We start from the raw sequence: 26,452 nt of genomic DNA, 5'->3' as shown, positions 1-26,452 counted from the left end.
CAATACAAGCTATACCAATTTAGGAAAAATTAGGTTAATTCATGGATTCAGCCTTAATTTAATCAGAATGTCCTAACATTTTTCTTTTCACAGCTTCTTCCAGAACTGGCTAACCCTGATGAGTTGTTGTCCTACTTGGACCCCCCCGATCTCCCGAGCAATAGCAATGACGACCTGCTCTCACTCTTTGAAAACAACTGACAGTCCAGAGACAAAAAACATGCACACACACTCATTAAGTACTGGCCGGGCTGCCTGGAGTCTACACACCCCCAACCTGGGACTGATGCTCATACTTGACAAACACAAAGATGCACTCCCTTTCTCTTCTTCCTCTTGTACAGTTTTCATTCTCAAACTGACTGAACAAGGTTTTAAAACTCAAACACATGGCAGTGTTGCCTACCTGCTCTTTGCTCCATGGCGATTGCTATGAACTGTGCAGCTATATTCTATTGTTTTTATATATCACACACAGTTTGTGTGCACATTAGGAAATTGTTGTAGCATTTTTTATTCCAATTTTATTTCCTGTTCAGAAAAGAAATTCATTGTATGAAATGAATTTGAAAAAAACCCTGTCTCTAGCTAATTTATGTCCACATCGTTTTTCCAATTTAGGAGCCCCCTCTTTTTAATCAGTCATTTAGTAGCTTGCTCTTTTTTCCAGACCGGTTAGTAACACTGTTTCTGTTTCTCTATGACGCATTTTTTCAAAGCACAAGGGATTTCGTCAATGCAAAAACGAATACATCTAAAAAGGGAAGTAAATTAGCATCTAAGTCATGAAAAGAATGAATAGACGTCTTTAGGTGAGCAGTCCCCCACCCCCCTCAACCCCCCTATCATAGCAATTTTATTACATTTTTTACAGCTTCAATTTTGTCATCCAACTTCAGTTTTTGTTTTGTTTGTAATTTTGGAAAGGAGACACATCCCCCGCCATGAGGGAAAAGAGCGGTATAGGTAGAATGGGAGCAATGCATCGCTGAGGACGAATGTAAACAAGGGTATCAACTTTTGGGAAAAAGGTTCTACTCAAACTAACTCACACAGACATGGCAGTTCTATCCTAAGAGCCTTTTTGTATTGTTTGGCTGTTACATACAGTATTGTATGTAGTTTATAATACCCTAGTGAGAGCATCTAAGGAAAATAAAGGGGTACTGAGAGAACTACTTGTAATGACCTGCTTATAGCTAGGACTCACTCCTTGCTGTTTTCTCTGCATGGGCCCTGTGCTGCTTGTGTTCCCATTTTTGCAAAGTTGCGTCTCTCTTCCTGTTGAAAATGTACTGTAGTATACAAAGTGCATGTGTGCCAAGCCCTTGTCTAGTGGTATTCCAAGTAGTAAAGGTAGTGTGTGTTTTTTATCAGTTGCTTCCATCCTTCTGTAGTCTGATTTATTTAACACTAAAATGTTGAAGGGATAAAGCTAATGTCAGCTGTTCATAGTATCGTGCATTTTCTGGTGATATGTTTTAATTATGTTTGTTTCTTTTCTTTATTATACATTGCTGCAAATTTCAACTATTCATCAACCATTGGGATCTTGCTAATCATCACCAAAGTTAAGGGGAATGGTAGTCTTAGAACCAGATAAATCTGCAAGCAAATTTTTATTTACTCTGGCAGAATGGCAAAATACGCATTTGCAAATTGGTCCGACAATGCCAGACTAGGGGAGTGGAAGAGATGTGTGAATGTGGTTATGTATGTGATTGTCCAGGTGAGCTGGCATGTACGTGTGTGAGTACCTGTTCTTTGAGCTATTAAATAAAACAATTACGATTCATCCATCACTACTGTTAAGTCTGGTTTTTAAAAGCAGTATTGGAGCTGATATTTTACCACATTTGTTTTCAGTTTCACTAGAAGAGTACTGTTCAGTATGAAAATGTATTTTTTTTAATGAAAAGCTATTGTAAATATCAGTGTGAATATTTTTGTATCTTAATAATGTTTGTTCTTTGTGTTTGATGATGTCCAACCTGTCCACGTATCCCTCCAAACTCCACCATTGTCAGTCTTCTCTAAAATGTTTCATAAGCTAATAACTGAAATGGATGTTTTACCCAATACGATTACAAATATATAGTTTAGACAAGTACTTTCTGCCATTATCTCCATGTTTTTAACCCCAAACATCATTCTAGATAATCATGCCATTTTCAGAGTAAAATCTTTGATGTCAAAGTCTGATGTTGCAATATTTGTTTTGTGCTCTATGGTCTAGATCAAGGAACCATTGGTATGTTCTTCAGTTGATCTCATGTTGTTATTTAGATCAGTAATTTCAAAAGCTGTGATTTCAGCTGTCTTTCAAATGTAATTAGAAAACCATGTGAATATCATATTTGTTGCTAATTGTCAATACACATTTGGTATTTTAAAGAAATATCACAGCCTTATTTTAAATAAATGTCTGATATTGTTTAATATTTTTTTTTTTTAATGGAAAATATAGCTTTTTTGAAAGCTTTTGACCATTTAAATTTTTTATCCCATTTAAATTCGTATTTCTTTTCTTTTTGTAGTAAATTATTTTGTATTGGTTTTCTTATTAAAAAGGTTAGAAATATAATTTCTTCTAAGAGTAGCAATTTATTGATTGATCATCTTAAATATTGTAAGCATAATATTTTCAAACTTCAATATGCTTGAGAATGTTTAGTTTTTCTCTACAAAAGAGGAATATTGTTTCCTGTTATCTGCTTCAGCTTTTTTTAATACCAACTTTGTAACAGTGAAATCAATGGTATAGTTCCTAACAACTCACATATGATTTACTTTAATTTTGTATTTGAATAGAAACTGTATATCAGTACCATGGAGATAGCTAACATTTCACATTTTGCTCTTAATTGTACATGAACCAATTATATGTATTAGGCAGAACCCCAAATCTGTAGTTGCACAATCATTGTAAAGGATCAACTTTATTGGGAGAAAATAAAAAAATAAAATAAAAATTACAAATTACAAAATGAGAATAAAAATACAGATGGGATGCTTTATCTGCTTGGATCTAGTAAGGATGGATTGGATTGACTGAGTGGGTACATGCCCATAAGAGGACTGTACATATGTAAATGACTATAGAGACGTGAACAGAAATGTATTCATTTTCCCTGGGAATGTGCATTGTTTCTTCAGAATAATAAAAAGCTTGCAAACCCCCTGATGGAAGTGGCTGAATTTGGAAAGTGTTCAAACCATTTTGTTCGTCTGTATACTTTGACCTCTTTTGTTAGGGGAAATGCGATAGCTCTGACTACATGTAATATACATGTTGTAGTCTACCACCTATCTAGAGTATTATGGGACTATCACAGAAATATGAAGAAAATACTGGGTAAAGGTTGGGAATTATTTTTTTATTTCATTTTTCGGAGGGGGTGGGGGGTCCAAAGGATTGTAACCAAATCCGTAGTTTGTAAAAAAATTACATCACGATCACATACAAAAGAGGTAATGGTACAACCTAAGGTGATTCATGCAAATGTGGCCATTGTCTTTATGTTTGTACATTGTACGTACAATCATTTCATATTCTAAACTGGTCAGAAAATAAACTCATTGTGATTTTTAGTCTTGGAAAAACTGTATGTAGTTAGATGATGTGACAACCTAATATTTATCTAATAAATATGTATTCAGATGATACCTGAAAGCTGCTGTAGACTTCTCATTTTTTAATAATCAAAATACTTCAAGGAGATTTTCAAGGAGAGCTTTAAACTCATTAATTTACACTGGACCTACATTGAGGCCCCACTTCAAGTAACTAACATAACATTCTGAACAAATCACCTCAATTTGTTAATCTATAAATATCTGTTTTGGCAACATTCCATTTTTATGTATACTGGCATAGTCATTAGATGCATGATTTTTTTGATGCAAGACATTTGGCTGTATGTAATGTGGATCAATAAGATAAAGCCTAACCTAATTATTCCAACATATTAATGGAGGATAGCTTCTACCATAACATTTCTCATTATGTTAAGAACTACAGTCTGGTTTTACACAATCCAACAGTTATTCAAATATTATCTATAAAATACTTGGTGTTGCATATATTTTTTTCCAATATGACAACTCCCTACCTTCACATCAATATTCTACTTTCAATGAACCATGGGTTCATAGGCCTGGACCTTAACAATAAAGGGTCATCCCACATCAGTGTAGCCGTCATTTTATCAGATTATAATTCAGATGTAGACTTCATCTGATATTAGCAAAAAGATTGCATCATGCCCATGTGTAACTTAGTGTTGATGTGAAAAACAGATTCTATATATATATAATGTTAACCTAGGTAGATGACCAGCTGCGCAGAGACCAACATAAAAATTCAGGGCTCAGACCAAACCTAGGGGGTCTGGGTGTGTGCTCCAACAAGAAGGCTTTCCTTATTAACTGCATCTACTGTATATGCACAATTTGCCATTTGCCAATTTGCAGTTTGAGACAATAGAATGCCAAAAAATCTATACATTATTTGGAGAAAGACATGATAGTTGCAAAAGAAAAAAATAATCCTGTGGAGCCTACTTCCTATTTTGTATCTCAATTGGATTACATTTACGCGGCTGAGGTGGTTGACCTATAGATGGCAATATTTCCTCAGTAGAAGCTCCATTGATTAGTCCAGCTAGAGAGACTGGAAATTATGATGGCTAGGAAAACAATAAAGGTGCTGAAGAGGGAGACATGGTAGGGGTTTTGTTCAACCCTGGGTAGGGGGACTGATATTGGAGTATTGTGAAGGATGTGAAAAAAATGGCAGGCCTTGCAAAGAACATGCCAGTCATGGTAGAGGTGTTGGGAAGAGCATTTGAATCTGTCCATAGGGGGCGCCATTTATGTGACGTTTATCAGAGGAAGCAGGAGAAATTGTTACGGCTGCATGACAAAATATTGTGTACGAAAAGGGAGGCTTGACGCGTCAATGGATGTGGAGTTTACAATGTTTGAGGTTGTGAGAGCTTTGGAAGGGTGTGGTCTGTCTACCCCAGGGGAAGATATGATAGTGAGGCGTTAAACCATCTCCTGGACAATGTTTTCGAAGTGGTGCTGGGTCTGTTTAAAATGATTTGGAGGACTGGAGTATTGCCAGCAAAGTGGAAACAGGCAGTGATCAAACCCTTCATTGGGCTGGGGAAGGATCCATCTAAGGTGACTAGTTACAAGCTTTTGTTCTAACTTAAAATCTGTGAAAGGTGATGGTAAAAATGGTGGTGGATTGTGATGGCATTTTTTGATATAGTTACTAAGAATGTATTTTTAATAGACTGAGGTTGTGTTTAAACAAATGGATGTTGCAGTTGGTCTTAAGGTATTTATGGTGTTGGGTTATGATGCCTGATTGAGAAGCTAGGGGCACGGAGGTTGGGGGATGTTTGAGTTCTGTGGCCTAAAGGGAGATGGGTCAGTTGATCTAGCAGCCCTGACCTTTTGGCCGAGGAGATTGTGTCCTGTGTCCTGTTTCTGTTTCATTAAGGGTATCTTTACTGTCCTCATTTAGAGAAAGAGCCGTGACATCAAAAGACTTTGGTCACTTGACCTGGGGGGTTATATTGTCTTAACTGTCACTGAGCAGTGCTGACCAATCACAGAGTTCAGAAAAACCATTTGATCTAAAGTTTATATAAGGCAGGGTTTTGGGGTTGTTCTGTATCACTCTGGCGAACGACCTGTGGCTAGCACCTCCTTCGTTATGACTGATCACAAAGTACTTTGTTAAATCATGATCTGTATAAGCAAAATAAATTGTAATAAACCCACATCTCTTGACTACTCAGATCTACACAGTGCCGCTTGAATTTCTACCATTACAGGATCTGATTATGTTTTTCTTGGATAGTAGGGGCTGTTTAGTCATGCATAAAGTGGTTTCAGGAGAGGGAGGTCTACAATGGATACACTGGTCTTTATTGTTAAGGTTGTTAAGACACTGGAAATGAAGGAAGTTATGGCTGTGGTATATTTTGACATTAGGAAGGCTTACGACACAATGTGGAGGGAAGGGCTTTTGATTCAATTGGAGGAGTTGGGAGTGGGTGGACATCTATATGTAAGGGATAATGCCTGACAAGGTGTCCATCATCAGAAAACAATGGACTTTGCTGCACGTTGGCCAGTTCAGGACTGACATAATTTATATAGATTGACAGACGGACTGGTGCAGCGTCAGCAGTCTAGCGGGCGTTGTACTGGACCTTTGTGGTGAAGAGAAAGCTGAGCCACAAGGCACAGCTTCCAATTTACCAGTTGTTCCAACCCTCACCTATGGTCATGAGTTTTGGGTAGTTTTGGGTTCCTCCTTTGGTCCAATCACTAACCATCTCTTCACAGCCAATCAGCAATGCCATCCCTCCCATAAAAGCCGCTCCCATCTTCACCAGAGGGAGGGGGGGGGAGAGATACATGCATTTCACCTAGTGTAACTTTGTTTAGCGCTGAGTATTTGTGTATATGTGCTTCCGTTATCTTTTGTTCTTTGCTTTGCCATTGCTTTGGTGTTGTCCGTATAGGCACAAGGGGATAGGTAAGCTGCCCATGGGCCTACATCTCCAACACACAGTGACTACTTAGCCTTTGCCACGTACATGAGCCTACATGAGCCTTTGCCACCCACTGAATGTAGAGTCATTTGTTTGGTTAGGCAGATTAGACAGCCTTTTTACTCTATTATCTTTGGCACAGCTCTCAGTCCCCTTGTTCTCTTGTCGTGACTGTAAATAAATACATGATTTAACCTTCTATCTATATAGTTTCTGTGATCCCTTTGGAATCAGAATTGGCTTTTTTCACCAAGTAAGTTTGCACAAACAAGGAATTTACTATGGCAGGAAGGTGGATACGGTAAACATAAGAGTTTTACATATAAAATGTAAAAAATATGGGCATATATCTCCAACACGCAGTGACTACTTTTTATATAAAATATACAATAAAAATAAGATATAAAGAAGAGTACAATGTGATATGTGCAATGCGTAATGAGCAATAAGTGACCGATTGACTTTATGACAGTGTTAGTGGCAGTTGGGCGTTCTGGGCCTTGTTGATGAGGCCAGCTGCTGACGCAAAGAAACTGTTCTTGTGGCTTGAGGTTTTGGTCCTGATGGACTGCAGGCCTCCTGCCGGAGGGGAGTGTCTGGAACAGTCAATTGTAGCAAGTTTTACAAATGTTTGCACACATGACGGTTGTTTGTAGAGTTTATTTCCGTTATTTTAAAGCAGATTTAACCATTTTGTAATGAACGCTATTATGCTCATGGCATGACAAACGTAATTATAGCCTAATTAGTTAAAATATCGTGGCATGTTACGGCGTCATTATAGATGTATAGATTATAGGCCTACCGATTATCTTATTTTGACTAAAACATAAAAACAATATTAAATGAAGCTAAAAAAAACAGAATGCGAAAAAAATGTGGCATTAAATATTGATGTCCCTGCCAAAACTGATATCAAACTTGCGTCCCTGAACTCTTGTATAGTGAGTTAAGCAAGGGGAGTTTCTATAGCCGAGTAGTGCATTGTGCGCAGCACACTTGGAAGATAAAAAAGGGATATGAATAGGGGCCTGTGTCCCAGTAGAGTTTTATGTCTAACAACGCCCCTGCTGTAACACCCTCTTTTCCCTGTTTGACCTAAGGTCTCTTAGGGCAGGATTTCCTTCGGCTTCAAAGCAGACACAAAAATATATTTAGTTTTTTTTATTGTCAGACAAAACCAGGATAGGCCTACATTATCATCATGTTTTGCCATGTTTGATTTAAGATCCAACGATATGAGTGGAGTCTTACAATTAACCCAGAAGGTTAGTTCAAAATAAAGCCTATAGTTACCACAAACCCAACCAGAAACCTCACACCGCACTTAAGGACTATTAGAAACAGGGGTAGTTGTGGGGATAAACAGACTGCTAACAAAACCAGAAAAAAACATGTTTTTTTTAATTCGCAAATATTTAGGTGTAGAAATGTGGTCCATCCCCCACCACAATGAGTGTTTCCTGGTAGCATTCCCTAGATCTGTAGAAAGTAAACACAAAACTGCAGCCTCAGGTAGGCTACATTTTTTGCACTTTTCTTGGCAGGCAACAAGGACGCAGATGTCACAAATGGAGACTCGAACCGGCGGAGAGTTATCTTTGGAAAGAAGTGACCATATTGCATTTATGGAGAGCGGTGTTTTGTACGTTTGGGGCGGATGTCAGGTAAGGCAATATCGATGCATCGGAAATAAATTAAATCAAATCAAATATTACAAAAATCCCAGGGACTATAACGAAACAAAAGGTTGCAACAATGCGCGCAATTAAGTTGTATCTCTTTAGAAACTGTTTGCCATGACAATATTTGGAAAAACACAATGTTCCCTATGATCCAAGAGTAATCACATTCGCTTGTGCTTTTTCTCATGTAGGCTTATGTCACGACGTTTGATTAATTATTCCCATTGTCGTCTCTAATGAGTTTTATTATTTGAAATTGGTATTGACAATTAGGTTGTAACTGAGTGTTCCCTGTGTTTTGACAGTCTAGCTCTGGAACAGAAACGGTGTTACCCAGTGATGAGATTTGGTTTTACGATTTGGACAGCGGAGTATGGTATAATAAGTCGTTGTCTAAGATTGACTTGAAAAACGAATGACCAATGTTTTTCACCCATGTACTTAACTTCATAATTTGTACAATTCCCAGAAAAAAATTACCCACTTTCTCCATTTGGTATTTTGAGAAAAACCTACTCACTTTGCAAACACATATTCTCCAACTTTGAGCTCTCATTCACATGCATTTGTTGTTAGGGACAAGTGGGAAATGGACGGGGAAGTCCCCCCGGCCTTATCAGGTGCCAGTGGCTCTTATCATAATGGCACCCTGTACATCTTTGGAGGCTGTGACACTAACGGACACACCAACCAGGTGATACATCACAAGCCCTATGTAACTTTTGAAGTAAAACTGATATCAGTATGTAGTACGGTGTTCATTTTAGGACATCCTCAGATCTCAGACTCAAGTGTCAGACTCAAACGAAAAGGCGTCAAATCTCAGACCAAAAGTCGTCAGACTCAGGCGAAACAGCTTCAGTCTCAGAAAAACCTCTGTCATTCTCAGACAAAACGCTCTCAAACTAAACGGCATCATTCTCAGACAAAACGCTCTCAAACCAAACGACGTCATTCTCAGACAAAACGCTCTCAAACTAAACGGCGTCATTCTCAGACAAAACGCTCTCAAACTAAACGGCGTCATTCTCAGACAAAACGCTCTCAAACCAAACGACGTCATTCTCAGACAAAACGCTCTCAAACTAAACGGCGTCATTCTCAGACAAAACGCTCTCAAACCAAACGACGTCATTCTCAGACAAAACGCTCTCAAACCAAACGGCGTCATTCTCAGACAAAACGCTCTCAAACTAAACGGCGTCATTCTCAGACAAAACGCTCTCAAACTAAACGGCGTCATTCTCAGACAAAACGCTCTCAAACTAAACGGCGTCATTCTCAGACAAAACGCTCTCAAACCAAACGACATCATTCTCAGACAAAACGCCCTCAAACTAAACGGCGTCATTCTCAGACAAAACGCTCTCAAACATCATTCTCAGACAAAACGCTCTCAATCCAAACGACGTCATTCTCAGACAAAACGCTCTCAAATAAACGGCGTCATTCTCAGACAAAACGCTCTCAAACCAAACGCCATCATTCTCAGACAAAACGCTCTCAAACTAAACGGCGTCATTCTCAGACAAAACGCTCTCAAACCAAACGACATCATTCTCAGACAAAACGCTCTCAAACTAAATGGCGTACGTCATTCTCAGCGAGTCTGAGATCTGAGGATGTCCTAAAATGAACACCGTAAATGTAGCTCAAATGTCAATGCATGGACCTAAAAGCAGTCTGACAGGTATTTCAGAGACATGCAGGCTTGATATGAAAACTATCTGTGACATGCAGCTATTGCGTAACTTGATAGCTCTTAAGGGAGAGGGGGATATATATTTTTAAGTGGGGAACACAAACTTGGCATGTTGATTGTAAAATGCTGGTGTGATCTCATGGATGTTTTGGAAAGAAACTGGATTGGGACACATTGTCTAGTTCAATAAGTCAGGGAATGTAGAAGCATATATTTTTTACCTGATGACAAGAACAATGTCCACCATGCAGCTGTACAGTGTAGATCTAAAAAAGGAGAGCTGCATTTGGAAGAAAGTGACAGACACCATAGGAACTGCCCCGTCACCCAGAGATAAACACAGCTGCTGGGTGCACAGAAACAGGTAACATATTGTAGGATTACTTTGTAGAAATGCTGAGATCATGCCTTAAGGCTTTTGTATTGTAGTGTATTGGTTAACTGTGTTTCCTTGTTGCTGTAATACTGTTTGAGTATTTGCAGACTGATTTACTTTGGAGGATATGGATGTAAAACTATTCGAGAAGTCAACAACTCAAAGAGCTTCACAGTGGATGAAATGTCTTTGGTAATGGATAAAAAGGAAATATACATTAACAATTATTTTTTCTTACCAAGTTATCTACAAAGACCTGTTAACCCTGTTTTGGTATCCCACAGGTGACAACAGGGAATCCATTCTTTAGGTTTTGGGGGTGGAACAATGAGGTCAATGTCTTTGACACTCTCACTTCTGCGTGGAGTGAACCAGAAACTCACGTGAGTGTGTGGAATATTTGATGTGTGGGCTTGCTTCAGCAGTGGTTAGTGACTTCAATAGTACTACTTGTGTTCACATTACATAATGTATTTCTTGTTTGCTAGCATTCATTGACCTGTTAACCTGTATTTATTACCTGCGGTTGAACAGAAGGTGTTGATACGCTATGTCCTCTTGGTTTCTTTATGCAGGGTGTTGCCCCTGCCCCCCGAGCGTCTCATGCCAGTGCCACCCTTTGGTCTAAAGGTTACGTGTGTGGGGGTCAGGTGAGTAGCCATTCATTGAAATCCAATGTCAGTGTTTGATAATCACACTGTTCACTGCTGTTTCATGTTCTGCCTGTATGGCAATGAATGTACACACCTAAACTGATAATAAGGTATCCAGGTGCAGCACATTTTACATTTAGTCATTTAGCAGACAATCTTATTCCAAGCGACTTACTGTAAGTACAGGGACATTCCCCCCCGAGGCAAGTAGGGTGAAGTGCCTTGCCCAAGGACACCGTCATTTTTCACAGCCTGGAATCGAACCGGCAACCTTCTGAGTAATAGCCCGATTCCCTAACCGCTTAGCCATCCGACTCATCATTTATTTGTGTATTAAAATATAGCTCACATTGCTACAACTGATCATGGTAATTGGCTCATGTCTCTGTTTTTACAGTGTATTCATATTGATCTTACAGGAGACTATGCACCTGGACATCCATTGTCTAGATCTGGACACCTGGACGTGGACACAAATGTGAGACCACTTTCTTGTTCTATCTTTGTATCACTTTTGAGCTTCATAATGTATCATTAACTGTCTCTGTTTCTTTTTTCACACAATAATTGTTTTATCTCTAAATGCGTGTGTGTATGTATGTGTATGTGTCATGTCGGATTCCTTCAGTGCACCCTCCTCGTCATGCATACCCCTGGGGCGTTCCTTACACACCCTGTGCCCTGCGTCTGACAACACACTGTTCTTGTATGGTGGATTGGGTATTACTGGAGAGCCAATGAGTAAGTCTAAATGTACACTTCAAGTCTGATTCCTTATTAAATTGCCTTACCTTCTAAGTTTCACTGGACCTTCTAAAGTAGGTCTGTTATGATAATATAAAATAACCCTCATGATATCACATCTAACATATCCCTTCAAGAGCTGCCTAGCTATGTGTAAGTAGGCAAAGTATATTATTTTACAATAGTAGTTTTAGATGTTTGATTTGTATCTACAACACTATGGTTTGAACACCGTGGGTGAATTTCTTTGTTGGTACTAAAAGTTTTTATGCTTCTTTCTCTTTTCAAACATTTCTTCTTAGGTGATGGGTGGGAGTTTGACACACAGAGGAGAGAATGGAGAGAACGGGTTCACCCACACCGCGACAAGCCCAGGTATGAGACGACCTGTCCAGGTCAAACGTTTCAGATTACACGTCAAGAATCCTCTGAGAGTACAAAGTCTCCTGAGGGCTCCAGCATACCCTACAATGTTGTAATGTGTTGAAACTAAGGCATGTTTGTTTCTCAGAATGGCTTTGCACGCATTAAAGGTCCCTGTTATGGCAACCAGTCACTTCCTCTTATACAGGCACTGACACATACACATCCAGTCACAAACTTGTACCTGTTATACTCACCCCCCACATGATTTGCAGCATAACTTGGAACATGAAGCACAAATAATCTGGTGATATGCACTGACACACTTATCACAAAACCTTGCAGGTTGTGGCATTCCGCATGTCTGGGCAAGGACAATGATGTGGTTGTGTTCGGGGGTTGCAAAGACTTCTCCCTACTGATGGACTCGGTATGTAAAGACATATGATAATGGCTGTTTCATTGACAGCAAAATCAAGTATTGAACAAATGTGAACCTGATTGGATGACCAAATCATCATATGAATTAATATTAAGTTACAGCTACAGTAGCGTAGTTGTTATTTAAACATCCATACTAGGAGTAATAGTATGATAGAAGTTTAGTCAAGCACAGATATCATCTGAAATATAAACTGTCACTGGAGTTTGAAAAGTAGTTTTCCTTTTGAATGCTGACTTGCAACATCAGTTCTCAGTTTGTAACATTACTTTAAGTTTGTGGCACACTTTGTGGTGTATGAGCCTTGTAATTTGAAGCAGCAAACAAGACGTTCCTAAAATTGGCAAGTGTAACTTTTGAAGAATAGGTAAATTGTCTATTTTACTTAAGCAGAAATATAAAAACAGCAGGTAAAAAAAAAAATACCTTCAAGACGTTCAAAATGTTTTGGGGTGGAGCAAATACCCTTCATAAAAGGAAAGTTGTCTTTTGCTCATTTCTCAACACAAGAAAAGCCCCCAGAATAGTGTTTTGGCTGGAATATGCTGAGTATAATAATTCTCATCTTATACCAGTTGTATAAGACATAAGAACAGCTCATTTGTAGTTAAGGTGATTTCAAGGGACCCTGTTTACTCGTTGTAATATGCACACATTTCCCTGATGAATAGCCTAAAACATACGAGTTGGAACTTGAGAGTATAGTGTTTTATTAGTTATTCATTCAACCTTGTGTCTAAAGATCACTATCCTAAGGTCCCCGTTGCAAAACCACTGCAAAGACATTCTTGTGTTCCAGAACCAACCATACCCCCTCCTCAGGTAAGACTGCTTGTACCCAAGTGAAAACGAATGTATTTCTGAATTACACCACTTAACTGCTAGTCCTGCAGATGAATCCTAACATGACTGTACTATTTCAGTGTGTGTATTGATAGCTTACTGTACTCCTTATGTTACAACTGCAATTATAGTTATTTGAATTTTTTGCAAGCTTCTCCTCACTGCCACTTTCTATGTCAAGTACTTTTTTGTATTTGTGTTGCAAAGGGAAACCACCTATACTTGGAGAAAGCAAATCATTTTCACCCTGTGTCTTTCCTCAAGTGGTTGAGACTAATTTAGAATTACTTCAGCTTGTTTGATACTTTGGTGAAAAAGTAATATGTGGCATGAAATATTAACTTGAATGTAAACATCAAATTGGGCATTAATTTAATCAGATATCCTATGCAAACCTAAAAGGATGGCAGCACATGCAGGCTGAAAGGAACATTCTGCATACATTATATGTGCACACACATATACACACAGATATATGTATATTTATATATAGTATATAAAATTGCATTACATTTGTATTTCAGATGTAAATTTACATACATAATACTGGATTAGCCTTGTTTTTATGTGTATGTGTGCTTGTCCAACCATAAATTCACAAATGATAAGGGGGTGAAACAAAGTTTAGAGGCTGTTGTAACATGTGGTATTTATAACTAAACTAATACTGTTTTGATCCTATTCAAACCAGTGACTAGATGACGTGTGTTAAGGAGCTTAAAGAAAGAGATTTTCTCTAAACCTTTTTTTGTACGCCAACATTTTACATATTTGCCGACTACCAACTTTAGGTCTCAGTTTCTTATGTTACTTTAAGATATGACTTAGATATGGTTCTAAGTCATAGAGACTCATAATTTGAAGCAGCAAACAAGATGACATTCCTCAAATTGGCCAGTGTAAATTATGAAGAGTAGGTATATTTTACGGTTTTACTAAAGCAGATAATATAGAAACATCATGACATGTACATATTTCCCATTAAATATTTTGGGAATTGGAAACCAATGTAAAGTTTACCTTTGTCAGAAATAGTCCCCATATTATCATCCTCAATGTGACTTCTGTTTCCAGATTATGTCAGGACTGCTTAGGACAAAACGCAGAGCTTGTGCAAGAACAAATAACATGGCTGCCACCAAAACTCCTGACAACCGTGAACAAAAAAGTAACCTTTTCAAGTAACTGTCCCAAGGATAAAACACAGCTGGACTCAATTTTAGTTTGACATCATATAGGTTTACTCAGACAAAGGCTGTTTCCTACAATTATTCACTTTTGTGCCATGTTTTTATTTATAATTTGTAATCAAAATCGAACCCTTTTATTTTTTAACTCAAAATTCTGTCAGACAACAAACGGAAGAGATCTACCACTATAATATCGTTAAAAGCATATTTAAGTAATACTAATTATTATGTGAATACTCTTTTCACATCACATAACAGAAATCAGGATTGTTTGTTGAAAAAAAAGTTTGGTGAAAGTGTTTGATCTTTGGTATTTTGTAGCATAAACATACTTTAAACAAACATATTTTCCTTGTTCAACAATGCTAACTAGTTACATTGATTTATTGCCAAATATAAGTTGCTGCTGCTGTAATAGAAGTTGAACATTTTCAATTTTGGTTTGGCAAAGGAATCTATTTCACACTCAATACATAAAATATTCAGCAGTTTACTTACGAGATTTTAATATGGGAGTCAGGTGGCTGAGCGGTTAGGGAATCGGGCTGGTAATCCGAAGGTTGCCAGTTCGATTCCCGGTCATGCAAACTGACGTTGTGTCCTTGGGCAAGGCACTTCACCCTACTTGCCTCGGGGGAATGTCCCTGTACTTACTGTAAGTCGCTCTGGATAAGCGCGTCTGCTAAATGACTAAATGTAAATGTAATATGGCATCGTGGATTGGCCATTTACTGTTCAACATACTGTTTGCATATTATCAATCGAAATGCTAATGTTGTACTGTTCTTAGGTATTGGTCAACCACTTTTCAGGATATATTTGATTATTAATCGCAAAGCCTAAATGTGTACTTGTCCATGCATGTGTTATTATTATGATACCTACATGGTTGTGTAGTCATCATCATACCAGATTTTAAAACAGGTATAATAAATGCAAATGGAAGCAATATCAGATTGTGGGGAAATGCCTACATATGGCAATCGCCTCTCTGCTGTGCCCACATATAAAGGAAGCAATGTATTTTATAGCTACAAGTGCGAGTGCTGGTATTTGTTGGTAAGCAAAGGCTAAAATTAAAAAGCAGTAAGAATTTCTATCATATTGAAACTGAAATTCATCATCAGTGTAAACTTAACTAAATGTCAAATTTGCCGATATTTTACTTGAATAAAATGTGTTATGGTCTGGGTCTGCTAAATTAATTAATCAAACTAAATTAAAACTCATCTACCAGAAGGGATTGTAAAATACCAAATACCATGACTGCTGAAAGTACCTTTCAGCAGTCATTTTCTTCCTACTGAAATGCACAAACCTGGAACATTACACATCTCTCAACTCTTTCTCCAAATCCATAACAGTGGTTAATGGACAATCATACATGCTGTCAAAATAGTAGTGGTTATGTCATTGTTTTACTATTTGTCTGTGCTTATGTGGTTTGTGTGTACCTATGTACATATGTGATCTTCTATGTTTTTTTTCCTTCTTCATTGTTTTTGTATAACATCAACTTGCCAGGGAATGCAGATGAAAATGAGCCTGTATGGCTAAATCTGGTACATTTCCATGAGTTAAGTGCATGTTAATTAATGTGAATTGTCCATTCTGAAATCAAATAAACATACATGAAATGACTTGAGAGGCATGTGAATACAACATTGCATCTACCCTGAACCAATCTTCCCTAAAATTACAATTACATTACATTTAATGCAATGTAAACATTACATCTAATTACATTTTGGTTGTCATTTTCTCTCCTTTTCTTACCACCCTCCCAATTCTCCTTGTTCTTTATTTCATCTGTTCTGCTAGGTCTATTTTTGTAATGTGAAGCATTTACAGCATAGCAGATAGACACACACTTTGTAGAATTAAACAGGTTCCCTACACTTTATGGTCATAACTGTTCGACACAGCACATTTAATTTCTATGTTTTGTAACGTTTCACACTACAGAGCAAGGCCCAACGCTCAGGTTTCAGAGCGGTTGGACGTAATTGGCAGGGAGCATTCCTTGTTGACCTGTGCGTTCAATGCGGCCATACATCCAACCCTCGTCAATATGCTGCACGTCTACGACCAGGTCACCTTCCTGGAGGGACACCTCATCTGCATCAGTGGCTGTGTAGCTGTAAACTGCCCGGAAGCGCTTCTGAAAGCATACAAACATAGGAAGAATAATCTCTACAAAGCAACAAACAAAACAAAGTGAAGAGAAGAAAAAACCCTGTTTTGGAACCCACAGCAGGGGTTAAGGAAAGGGTCAGGGAAACATTAATACATGTAATAGAAAAGGACAACAAAGCATACTGGAGGAAGAATGTATTTCATGTTGCAGAGTTGCACCCTACCTCTCCACTAGGTGGCGGTACAGCACGCACTGGCTCAGCCTGATGGCTGTAGCTCAGCGGGTTAGCTGGTGACTGCTGTACATTTTCTGTAAACGTGACAAAAAAACACATAGTTCACTGCAAGTCGATTCAGTCTGTGTGTATGTGTGTGTATTTGTGGCATTTACCTTGCATGGTATTCTCAGGGGGAGGCGCATCACTTCGAATTCTGCTTTTCTCAAAATCCTCATGGTACTTAATCTGTAAACACACATTTTAGTTACTTCTAGGTCACATCCACTAGGTGTCAGTTTATCCCCTTTCCACTCTGTCAGTGATTTGGTTGTGCTCACTACCATTTTTGGAGTTGCAGAGATAGGGATGACATGGGGGAGGATGTAGCAAATGTACCACAACATGAAAAACATACCATATTCATAACTGTTTGTAACCTCACCCTAACAAGTTATCCTTATCACTCTACAATTTAACCTAACAAATTACATCTGAAAATATAACAATCAAGACTTGTATTGTCGAACATGGGCTGAATTCAAAACAGAATTTGTACTTTATTGCCTCCTTATTGAATCTTTCATTCACACTCATTTGCAATGACCGTATAGAACTAGATGTTCTAGCCAGACATTAAAACTGTCTTAATAGTCATGGGGGCTATAAAAACAAGGACATACACGTAAGCTTTTTGGAATGCAGCCACAATCCTGGGGGCAGGGGGCTAAGAAAAATGAAGGCAGGATGTCCAGAGAGGATAAGCGACACGCAGCCCTAACTTTCTGTCCTTAAAGTACTCAGATAACAAAAAAGAATGGGGGGGCTGGAGAGAAAAAAATGAATAAACAAAGCAAAAGAAAGAAATCAAGTTTATCAAGTTGTATATCACTTGAACACATGGTCAACATAAGGGATACAAAGTGAGTCCAACAGCAGTAGCACATTACTACACCAAACATGGCATCAAGGGTAAACATCCACAAACAGACCGGAGTCAGTGGAGTGTGTCAGTTAGACTCCCTCAGACACTGCATTTCAGACATTTCTCCAAGTCCAAGGAGGAGCTTCCCTATATGGACAGAATGAATGTCTGCCCCATGTTTGCTGCCCGCTAAACTCCCTTGATCTGCTCTCTAGGGAGAAACACTAGCAGAAAGGAATCTAAAGAGAACAAGCACTTGTTGAACAAGCCAACCACCCCCAACTCCTTCTTTTACCATAACAGAACCCACAGAATTGAGCGATTTTCTGTTTTACAATCCTCTAAAACATCAGACTATTCATGTATCCTTCAGTATCAATGATAAGGATTGAGGGAGTGGACTATCATACATAATAGAGTATGTTAAAACTATTGAGCTGTAACCTCAGTGTTTAAGGCAAGCCATGTTAACTTCAGGAACCCCTTCTGGAAAGCTATCTGAAAGCTATTTGCACATTTTTATTCTCATGTCCTTAAAACTGAGTCATACATTGCTGAAAATGGACAGTTGAAGGTGGCCAAGATAGGTAACAGACTCTTGGAAAAGCGGCATGCGTGCATCTGTGCTCCTCCAGTGTTGGAGAAACACAGTAAGCACAGACTAAAGCTTGTCATTTGACTTTAGCTAGTCATTTATCTTCTCACTATAACTATCTACAGCAGTAGGGTGTGACAAATAAAAAAGTAAAGGCTGGTAAAATGCACATTACCTGGGAACTACCATAACATCAGTTTACAGACTGAATCACATTGACACAATATAATTTGTTTGATCATATTTACTGTTGCCAGAATGTTATTTGGTTTGGTGTTTCTGAATTTGGTAGACATTTAAGTAACAAACTTACGTTGCTAATCTGGTCTTGAGTTTTCTTCACTCTCTGCATCTCAGGAGTGTCAGAGACCACGCTGAAGCCCTTCCCCTTGTTCTTCTCAAACTCCTCTTTGTAAATTGCCTGTCATGAACACACACAAACAAACATCCACTCAGACACACACAAAGCGGAGTTAAATCGTTAATGTTGAAACGTAGGGGGCTGGCCATCTTTAGAGGCTGCACTGAGCATACACCCACACATGGCCCAGCAACGCATTAACCAAAACCACATATACACACACCAATGCACACAACCACACAGCAAGAGCTACTAAAAAGAGAGCACCAAAAGTCATAGATGTACATTTCTACAGCTACTTTCTAGACACATTATAATGACATAAACTAGCAACTGAAACAATGCTCTTGGTTGATATGACTGTTGCTCTTACACTTCAGCGGGAGTTATTTTTGTTGTAAAAAAGGTAACAAATGATCACATAAGCAATCCTGGACAGTCATAAGTACAGTCATAATATAGCACCTCCATTTGCCAGTTGAAAACAGCAGGCACATACAGACATTATATTAAAAATATCTCTAGGTGGTCTCAGATGCCTGCTGACTGACCATTACCTAAACACTGAGCTGGCTGGACTCCATCAAAGACTGCTTGAACACTTACAAACACATGCATGTGAACACACTTATGTAGACTAAATAACACACTGAATAGTCTTCTTTAAAGTTATGATGCAGCAACCACTGTTATACTGTTATAACAACTGTTATTTCGAAGGGAGAGACCAACACAATCATATGTTTACACACACAGTACTCACATACACACACAAAAGTGAGTCATCTACTTGCTATGAGGAATACACTTTCAGAGATGGTGCTAGAAGGCAGTGACATTTATGGTTAGGAACGGTAAATACAGCTGGTTAAAATGTGATAAAGAGGTAGGAGAGGAAAGACAACTGCATACTGTGTACCTGTTTTAGAAATGAGGACAATAAGTCGATCAGTGTTAAATATATTATCTTCCCTGATATTCAATAGAGATAGAGGTGTACAGTATGTATTTTTAACAGACATGTATGGAGGTTTGAAGCTTAAATCCCCAAAAGAAAACTGGAGAGACGATAGACAGATATAAATATGTATTAAAGAGTGAGCAATATGGACCATTATGTACACATAGGTTGTGGTACTGCCTTAACTTTAAAGGTGACATGACATGCTGTTTTTGGATGTTTTTATATAGGCCTTAGTGGTCCCCTAGTACCGTATCAGAAGTCTCTTTCCCGAAATTCAGCCTTGGTGCAGAATTACAGCCACTACTAGCAGTACCACAAGGAGCTTTCGTCAGAACGCGCTGTTTTGGTGTCTGTAGCTTTAAATGCTAATGAGGAGCGGAGGGGCGGCACCATGTGCTAATTTTTAAAATGTATGTATCGCAATGGCTGTAGCCCCGTTGCTGTAAGATGCCTCGAATTTGCCCATTCTCATCTGATAACCCTGGTTTGCAGAGGTACACACTCAGTCATTTCAATGAGGGGAAAGGCGGATATCGTGTGCGCCATAACACCAACAGCAGAACGGTTATCCAAATAACAAAGAAGTGTACAATACTCACGTTACAGCGTGTGTATTCACACACATACTTGATGCTATCTACCTTTCCACTAGCAAGGCCAGTTTTGTATTAGCTCAAGTTGAGGAAACAGTCGTGGCTGAAGTGTTTGGCGCAGACATAGCCTACAAAACAAATGCGCCTACAACAGTGTAGGAGCATTTCCAGAGAAAATAAAATTAAGACACTGGGTCTTCAGAGGCTCGGATGAAGGAACTGTAAAAAGATTTTGGTTTTCCTTTGTACATCCAAACTGAGCAAATGTAATGCTTCGTTCGTTTGCAAGCCATGATGTTTCTCGAGGATAAAAACACTTGCACGGTCGTAGCTCAGTTTCTTATGGGCGGGCCAGATTCTCTGGGCGGGCAAAGCAGGGAGAGGGGAGGTAACCTTCCTCCTTGTGACGTCACAAGGAGGATATTTTCAAACAGAGCAATTGAGCCTTCATTTTCTCAAAGGCGGAGAAAAACACCCAGGGCTTGGTTTACACCTATCAAAAATTCTAGCCACTGGGGGACCAAAGGCAGGCTAGGGGCACTCATATTAATGTTAAATAACCTCCTAAAGTGAAGTTTTCATGTCATGTCACCTTTAAGGTATCAATGTTAATGGTTCTAACCTGCTCTTTTGGTACAAATAAATGTATTGTGTTGGATACTGTCTCTGCAACATACTGCAGTTCTACAGGAGCTAATTTCAGCTCAACATTATTGTAAGACTCCAAGTCTACATAGACACTGGCTTCAGAGCATGCAGGCTGGTGTGTGTGTGTGTGTTGCTGACTTGTGTTAAAAGGATGATGTTGTGGATAAAGGATGTGTATAAAGAGACAAACTGTCAATGTCCTTAACAACTGTTTTCGTTATTGTGCATACACATAGCTTCATGACATGATGTAGAATTTAGATAAAACGGAAATAGGGTTGAGATAGGGGGTTATGAGAGTGTAAATCGACTGCCATAAGAGTCTGTGAGCCTTGTGTGGGTCTTACAAGTCGAGTCATGGTGTTCAGAATCTGAATCAGAAATCTGAATCTGAAACAGCTTTATTTGCCGTTGGATGTGTGGTTGCATGCTAGGGATCAGTTAATTTTCTGTGGGAAAGAGTGTGTGACATCACTAGAGATTTCCTCTTATCGGGAGATGGAGTGTGAGGGTGAGAAGGAACACACAAGAGGATTAGATACTTACTGTTAGTAAGAAGGAGGATAAAATGTTGGCAGGAGCAGAGGCAATGTGTGTGTGTATATTCATAAACGTGCATCTGTATATGTGTGCGAGCGTTTCTGTAGTCTAACCAGGCTGTTCATCTTGCTCTGTTCTTTGAGGCGAAGGTTCTCCGGGGTGTCAGTCACTATTGTGAAGGAGGTCTTCGGGTAGTGCCTGCAACAAAGGATGAGAGATGAGATGAAGATGAATTCCTCCATGGGCATTGGTCAAGACTCAACATTATAAATTACTCTGGACACAAATGACTTTAAACTAATTCATGTTAGGAAGCCCCCCACTGGAAAAGATTGTGCCAAGATGATGGTGTCAGGGAAAAGACATCCTGGATTAAGCTCAACGTATGTAAGGAAATCCTTACATACGTCCTGACACACTGGCACGCACATCCATGAACAAACACACATACATATGTTTTGACACCACAAGAGACTGGGTTCTAGGGGGCAGATATGAATTAAGACATGATTGCCACACAGGAGGGCTACATTGGCTCCAGAGAGGAGAGGCATGAGAGGAGCAGTGAGAAGAGTAGATTTGTGGCCTGATTGCAACACACTGAGGGGGAAGTAAAACCATTTAAAAGCCTTTTCCCCTATTTTTCAGTTGTTTATGGAATAATATTGTTGTTGCCATTTTGTACCGAAGAACCCTGAGTTACACCTTTTTTCTTTTGTGGCAACTGTGGATATTAAAACATATTTTATTTTAGCAAACCTTGCTTTGTGTTCTTTTTGGCAACCACGTGACACTACTCAGGCCCGACATACCGAGGAACAGCCTCTCATGGTGTTACAATATACACACAGAACATGTGAACACATCACAGAACAGTGCAAACTGTCTCTAACCAGAATAGAAATAGGAGTGGGAGGCCCTGGTGCACAACTAAGGAAGAGGACTAATTGATTAGTGTTTTTTTCTTCAAAATTTTCGGAGCATATATAGCCTACGCTCTACCCCCATCTGACTCGTAATGTCCTACTAGTGCTATCTTCCTCATTGAAGCAATCTTTCTCTTCTGAGCGAACATTTTTTAGCTGACAAACTCATCTGAAAATCCTATCAAGAATATTTTAACACATACCTAGCTTAGGTAAACGTAGTTGGATACTGTGTCTGCAATATACTGCAGTTCTACAGGTCCAACTTAAAGCTTCTATATGTTCATGTCGCCCCATCTAGATTTTACAAATAAAGTAAACCTGTTACTGTATATTGTTACTGTTATTGTTTCTGTTACTAGTTGGAGACGACGGGGGACGGGGCATTCTTATTCGTAAAGGAATAACGTATTTTAGAGTTTTTCTTCCCTGGAACAGATTTCATGTTCCAACCGAGGGGGGCTGGCGCCATTTTATTGTCTCGGGCTGCATCAAGTACCCGTTTTGCTGTTTGCTGTTTTTTGGCAAACTCTAATCTGGTCTTCCTGTTTTTGAGACTCACCAATGGTTTACATCTTGTGGTGAACCCTCTGTATTTACTCTGGTGAAGTCTTCTCTTAATTTTTGACTTTGACACAGATACGCCTACCTCCTGGAGAGTGTTCTTGATCTGGCCAACTGTTGTGAAGGGGTTTTTCTTCACCAGGGAAAGAATTCTTCTGTCATCCACCACAGTTGTTTTCCGTGGTCTTCCGGGTCTTTTGGTGTTGCTGAGCTCACCAGTGCGTTCTTTCTTTTTAAGAATGTACCAAACAGTTGATTGAGCCACACCTAATGTTTTTGCTATCTCTCTGATAGGTTTGTTTTGATTTTTCAGCCTAACGATGGCTTGCTTCACTGATGGTGACAGCTCTTTGGACTTCATATTGAGAGTTGACAGCAACAGATTCCAAACACAAATACCATACTTGAAATGAACTCTAGACCTTTTATCTGCTCCTTGTCAATGAAATAACAAACTCCCATGAGGGAATAACATACACCTGGCCATGGAACAGCTGAGCAGCCAATTGTCCAATTACTTTTGGTCCCTTAAAAAGGGGGGGGGCACATATAAAATGTATTGTAATTCCTACACCGTTCAGCTGATTTGGATGTAAATACCCTGAAATTAAAGCTGAAAGTCTGCACTTAAAGCACATCTTGATTGTTTCATTTCAAATCCATTGTGGTGGTATACAGAGCCAAAATGATGAAAATTGTGTCAATGTCCAAATATTTATGGACCTAACTGTAGCTATATTTCAGATTAGAACTAATTTTCTGTATGTTTTCATGGAAAACGAGGACATTTCTGTGACCTCAAACTTTTGAACGGAAGTTAATGTGTGTTTGTGGGGGTAGGTGTGTGTGTGTGTGTGTCTTCTTCGGACAACCGTCTGGTGGTCCCACCTCTCAAGAGTGCCCGCTCACAACCCAAGCTCTTCTCCTGTCTGGCCACCCAATGGTGGATTGGGGGGCCAGATAGTCCCAATGGTCTCTCCACCTTCAAGAAAAGGCTAAAGACACACTTGTTCCAGGAGTACAACGGTACTTAAGAAAGATTTGTTGGATCAGATGTTAGTTTATTTCCTCCAGGAACACTATGACACTTATTGAGGGACTCGCTGCACTTGTTGGTTAGTTGCAACTGATTTAACTGCTTGTACTCACTGTGAATTATATTATTGTTACTTGCTTTCTTCCAGGTACACTCTAGTAATATAGAGGATGTTATTTTTTGGGACAGACTTTTTTGTCTCACTTTATTTCAATTAAAGGTTGAATTGTTCTCTTTTATCCAATGTGACATTAAGCTGAATTACAAAAAGGTGAATGTTTACTTCTCTTTGCTAAGGGCTGCCAATAATTCCGGAGGTGACATATATTAAGTGTGTGTATATATGTATATTGTCTGTTGTGTGCTTCAGCACACACATTCACTGAGCCTTCAGTGGACTGTTAGTTTTAAACTACTTTATTTCATATTAACTTCAAAATGTAAGCGTAAAGAGCACATTAACCGAAAGCATTGATAAAATAAATATCTCACAAAAGTGCTAAAATAATTTTTAGACTGCAAAAACAATTGTAACGTTAAAGATTAAAACTAGCATTTGCCCTTAAAACTAACATCAGATCTGCGTTTACCCCACAATCGACAGACATTTGAAAGTTCCCTGCGGACATCCCTGTGTGATGGAAATTTTCTTAAATTGTATGTGTGTGTGGTCAGGGGACTCAATTGGTCATCTTGAGTGTACTTTTTACTGTTTTTGTATTGTCTGCCTGTCTCTCCCATTATATATTTCTTCAGCAAGTTTTCAAAAATCTTCTTTATCAGTTTGTCTAATAGTTAACTTTCCCCTTTTCACAACCTTTAACAGGAGTTTTTTCTGTATGTCCATTCAAGTACAAAACAAAAGACAACCTGACTCACCCATTATAAAATACCGTACAGGTTTGTCTATCATTCAGGGTCATTGACAACATTAGTGGTTGGTTTATTTGTGATGTTCGTAAGAATACTGATAAATGATGCCACTTACATACTGCAATATGGTTTCTTGTCAAAGCCTTGGTAATTCTTCATGTTTAGGGTCATCTTGCACACCTCACAGTTGAAGCACCCTTTATGCCAATACTGTGAAGCACAAAAAAAAACAAAAAAAATGTTTGGCACATTCAATTTTGCCGAATTGCCAAAAAGGAAATTCTTTTCTCTAAACATGACACAAATGCAGCTTTTTTATGCAATTATTTTACCCTAAGTACACTCACTCACACACAAATACATATATAGGTATTTTTAACCAATGACAAGTGTCATTGTTATGCTAAAATAGAGAGAAATTCTATACTTGCACAGGAGAGTGGTGCTTGTAGGTCTACATGTTGGCACAAGTTTTCCAGAAAAGACAACTTTATATTCTCACTATTAATTTCACCAATCTGAATATGATGGTATTACAATTAGCTTCACACGATACACAAACTGTTGATTTACCTCTAGGTTTTTTAATCAACGACTAAACCACACTTATCTACACAACTTAATAGAAATATCCTGCCTCCAGGGTTACTGCATAAATCTGATGGACCCTTTGGAAATAAATTGTTAATAGTGTGTCAACCACACCCACTTTTCATTATGGTAACCTCAGTAAAATATATAGCCGTGGTGAATATAGGTAGGCTACAGCCAATATATGAAAACGATATTTCTATATAACTTTGAAACGTGTAGAAGTAGGCTGTTAGGGAGATACATTTACTGTGTGGTGGCAAATTATAAAATCTAACTGCCACATAGTTTTTCGTTTTCATGTAATAGATTAATTAGGGAGTATTAGGCTACAACGTTTTTTTCTAACACGGAACTATGAATTAATAGCATTTTTAGCTATGATCACTTCAACATCCATAATCTGTAGTAGCCTAGGCTACATCCATACCTTATCCAAGCAATTCAGTTTTTCCGTGGGGTAAACGGCTTTATTGCATCTTCCACATAACGGATTCATGTTGGAATGGTTTTCTTCTACAAATGTATTCACACAAGTGGTTTGCCGATGTAGCCTATTCCCAAAGCCCCGCCAGGTAATTCCTCAAATTCGAAATTGCAGCCCAGAGCGCACGGTTCTTTGCACGTTCATGGTTTAAATATAGCCTACGCGGCGTGGAGGGGAGGAGAGATTTTCAAACTGCTTCTGCTTGAACGATTAAAGAAAATCGAGGAACACTACAATAACCTTATATGGAGTAGGCTACTCAAAATATGTGCTAAATCTAACAAAAAAACAGCACTTCTAATCAATATTGATATGAACAGCACAGAACAAGAGCTTTTGCTGAGGAAAAAAGATTTGCTTGTCTGATAGTCGGATTAAATTCACTTTTTACTGATTTCCCATGACGTTTTTTCGAACTCTTTCTG

The 26,452-nt window shown here is 38.7% G+C and overlaps 3 protein-coding genes across 7 annotated transcripts in view; 2 read left to right on the top strand and 1 right to left on the bottom strand.

Moving 5' to 3' along the window:
* LOC134031013 (zinc finger MIZ domain-containing protein 1-like) overlaps positions 1–3,206 on the top strand; it is a 63,115-nt gene extending 59,909 nt beyond the window's left edge. For all 3 annotated transcript variants that reach the window (XM_062474478.1, XM_062474477.1, XM_062474479.1), the window contains one exon: positions 94–3,206. In XM_062474478.1, coding sequence (XP_062330462.1) covers positions 94–201 — 108 coding nt within the window. In that variant the 3' untranslated portion in view covers positions 202–3,206. The remainder of the gene's footprint in view (positions 1–93) is intronic.
* Positions 3,207–5,040: 1,834 nt separating this feature from the next.
* LOC134030983 (kelch domain-containing protein 1-like) lies at positions 5,041–14,841 on the top strand. Of its 2 annotated transcripts, none has more exons than XM_062474440.1 (14): positions 5,041–5,187; positions 8,123–8,242; positions 8,566–8,636; positions 8,837–8,954; positions 10,214–10,326; positions 10,446–10,530; positions 10,623–10,721; positions 10,914–10,988; positions 11,411–11,469; positions 11,620–11,732; positions 12,038–12,110; positions 12,444–12,528; positions 13,283–13,362; positions 14,458–14,841. In XM_062474440.1, exons 1-14 carry the CDS (start codon positions 5,101–5,103, stop codon positions 14,609–14,611), a joined length of 1,332 nt encoding a protein of 443 aa, XP_062330424.1. In that variant the 5' UTR covers positions 5,041–5,100; the 3' UTR covers positions 14,612–14,841. The 2 variants fall into 2 exon arrangements, with proteins under 2 accessions (XP_062330424.1, XP_062330425.1); XM_062474441.1 differs by lacking the exon at positions 5,041–5,187 and adding an exon at positions 7,659–7,843.
* LOC134030984 (LIM and SH3 domain protein 1-like) lies at positions 12,623–26,239 on the bottom strand. Of its 2 annotated transcripts, XR_009931796.1 has the most exons (8): positions 25,971–26,239; positions 25,065–25,159; positions 21,664–21,748; positions 18,758–18,865; positions 17,101–17,173; positions 16,934–17,019; positions 15,265–16,734; positions 12,623–15,066 (listed from the first exon to the last, which is right to left on the bottom strand). XR_009931796.1 is itself a non-coding variant. In XM_062474442.1 (7 exons), exons 1-7 carry the CDS (start codon positions 26,037–26,039, stop codon positions 16,561–16,563), a joined length of 690 nt encoding a protein of 229 aa, XP_062330426.1. In that variant the 5' UTR covers positions 26,040–26,239; the 3' UTR covers positions 12,623–16,560. The 2 variants fall into 2 exon arrangements, 1 of the variants encoding a protein (XP_062330426.1); XM_062474442.1 differs by having other exon boundaries at positions 12,623–16,734.
* Between the last annotated feature and the right edge of the window lie 213 nt (positions 26,240–26,452).

This window comes from Osmerus eperlanus, chromosome 12 (genome assembly GCF_963692335.1).
Source record: "Osmerus eperlanus chromosome 12, fOsmEpe2.1, whole genome shotgun sequence".
NCBI lineage: Eukaryota > Metazoa > Chordata > Actinopteri > Osmeriformes > Osmeridae > Osmerus > Osmerus eperlanus.
The sequence above is the reverse complement of the archived record's forward strand: the minus strand, read 5'-3'. Positions and strand labels throughout refer to the sequence as shown.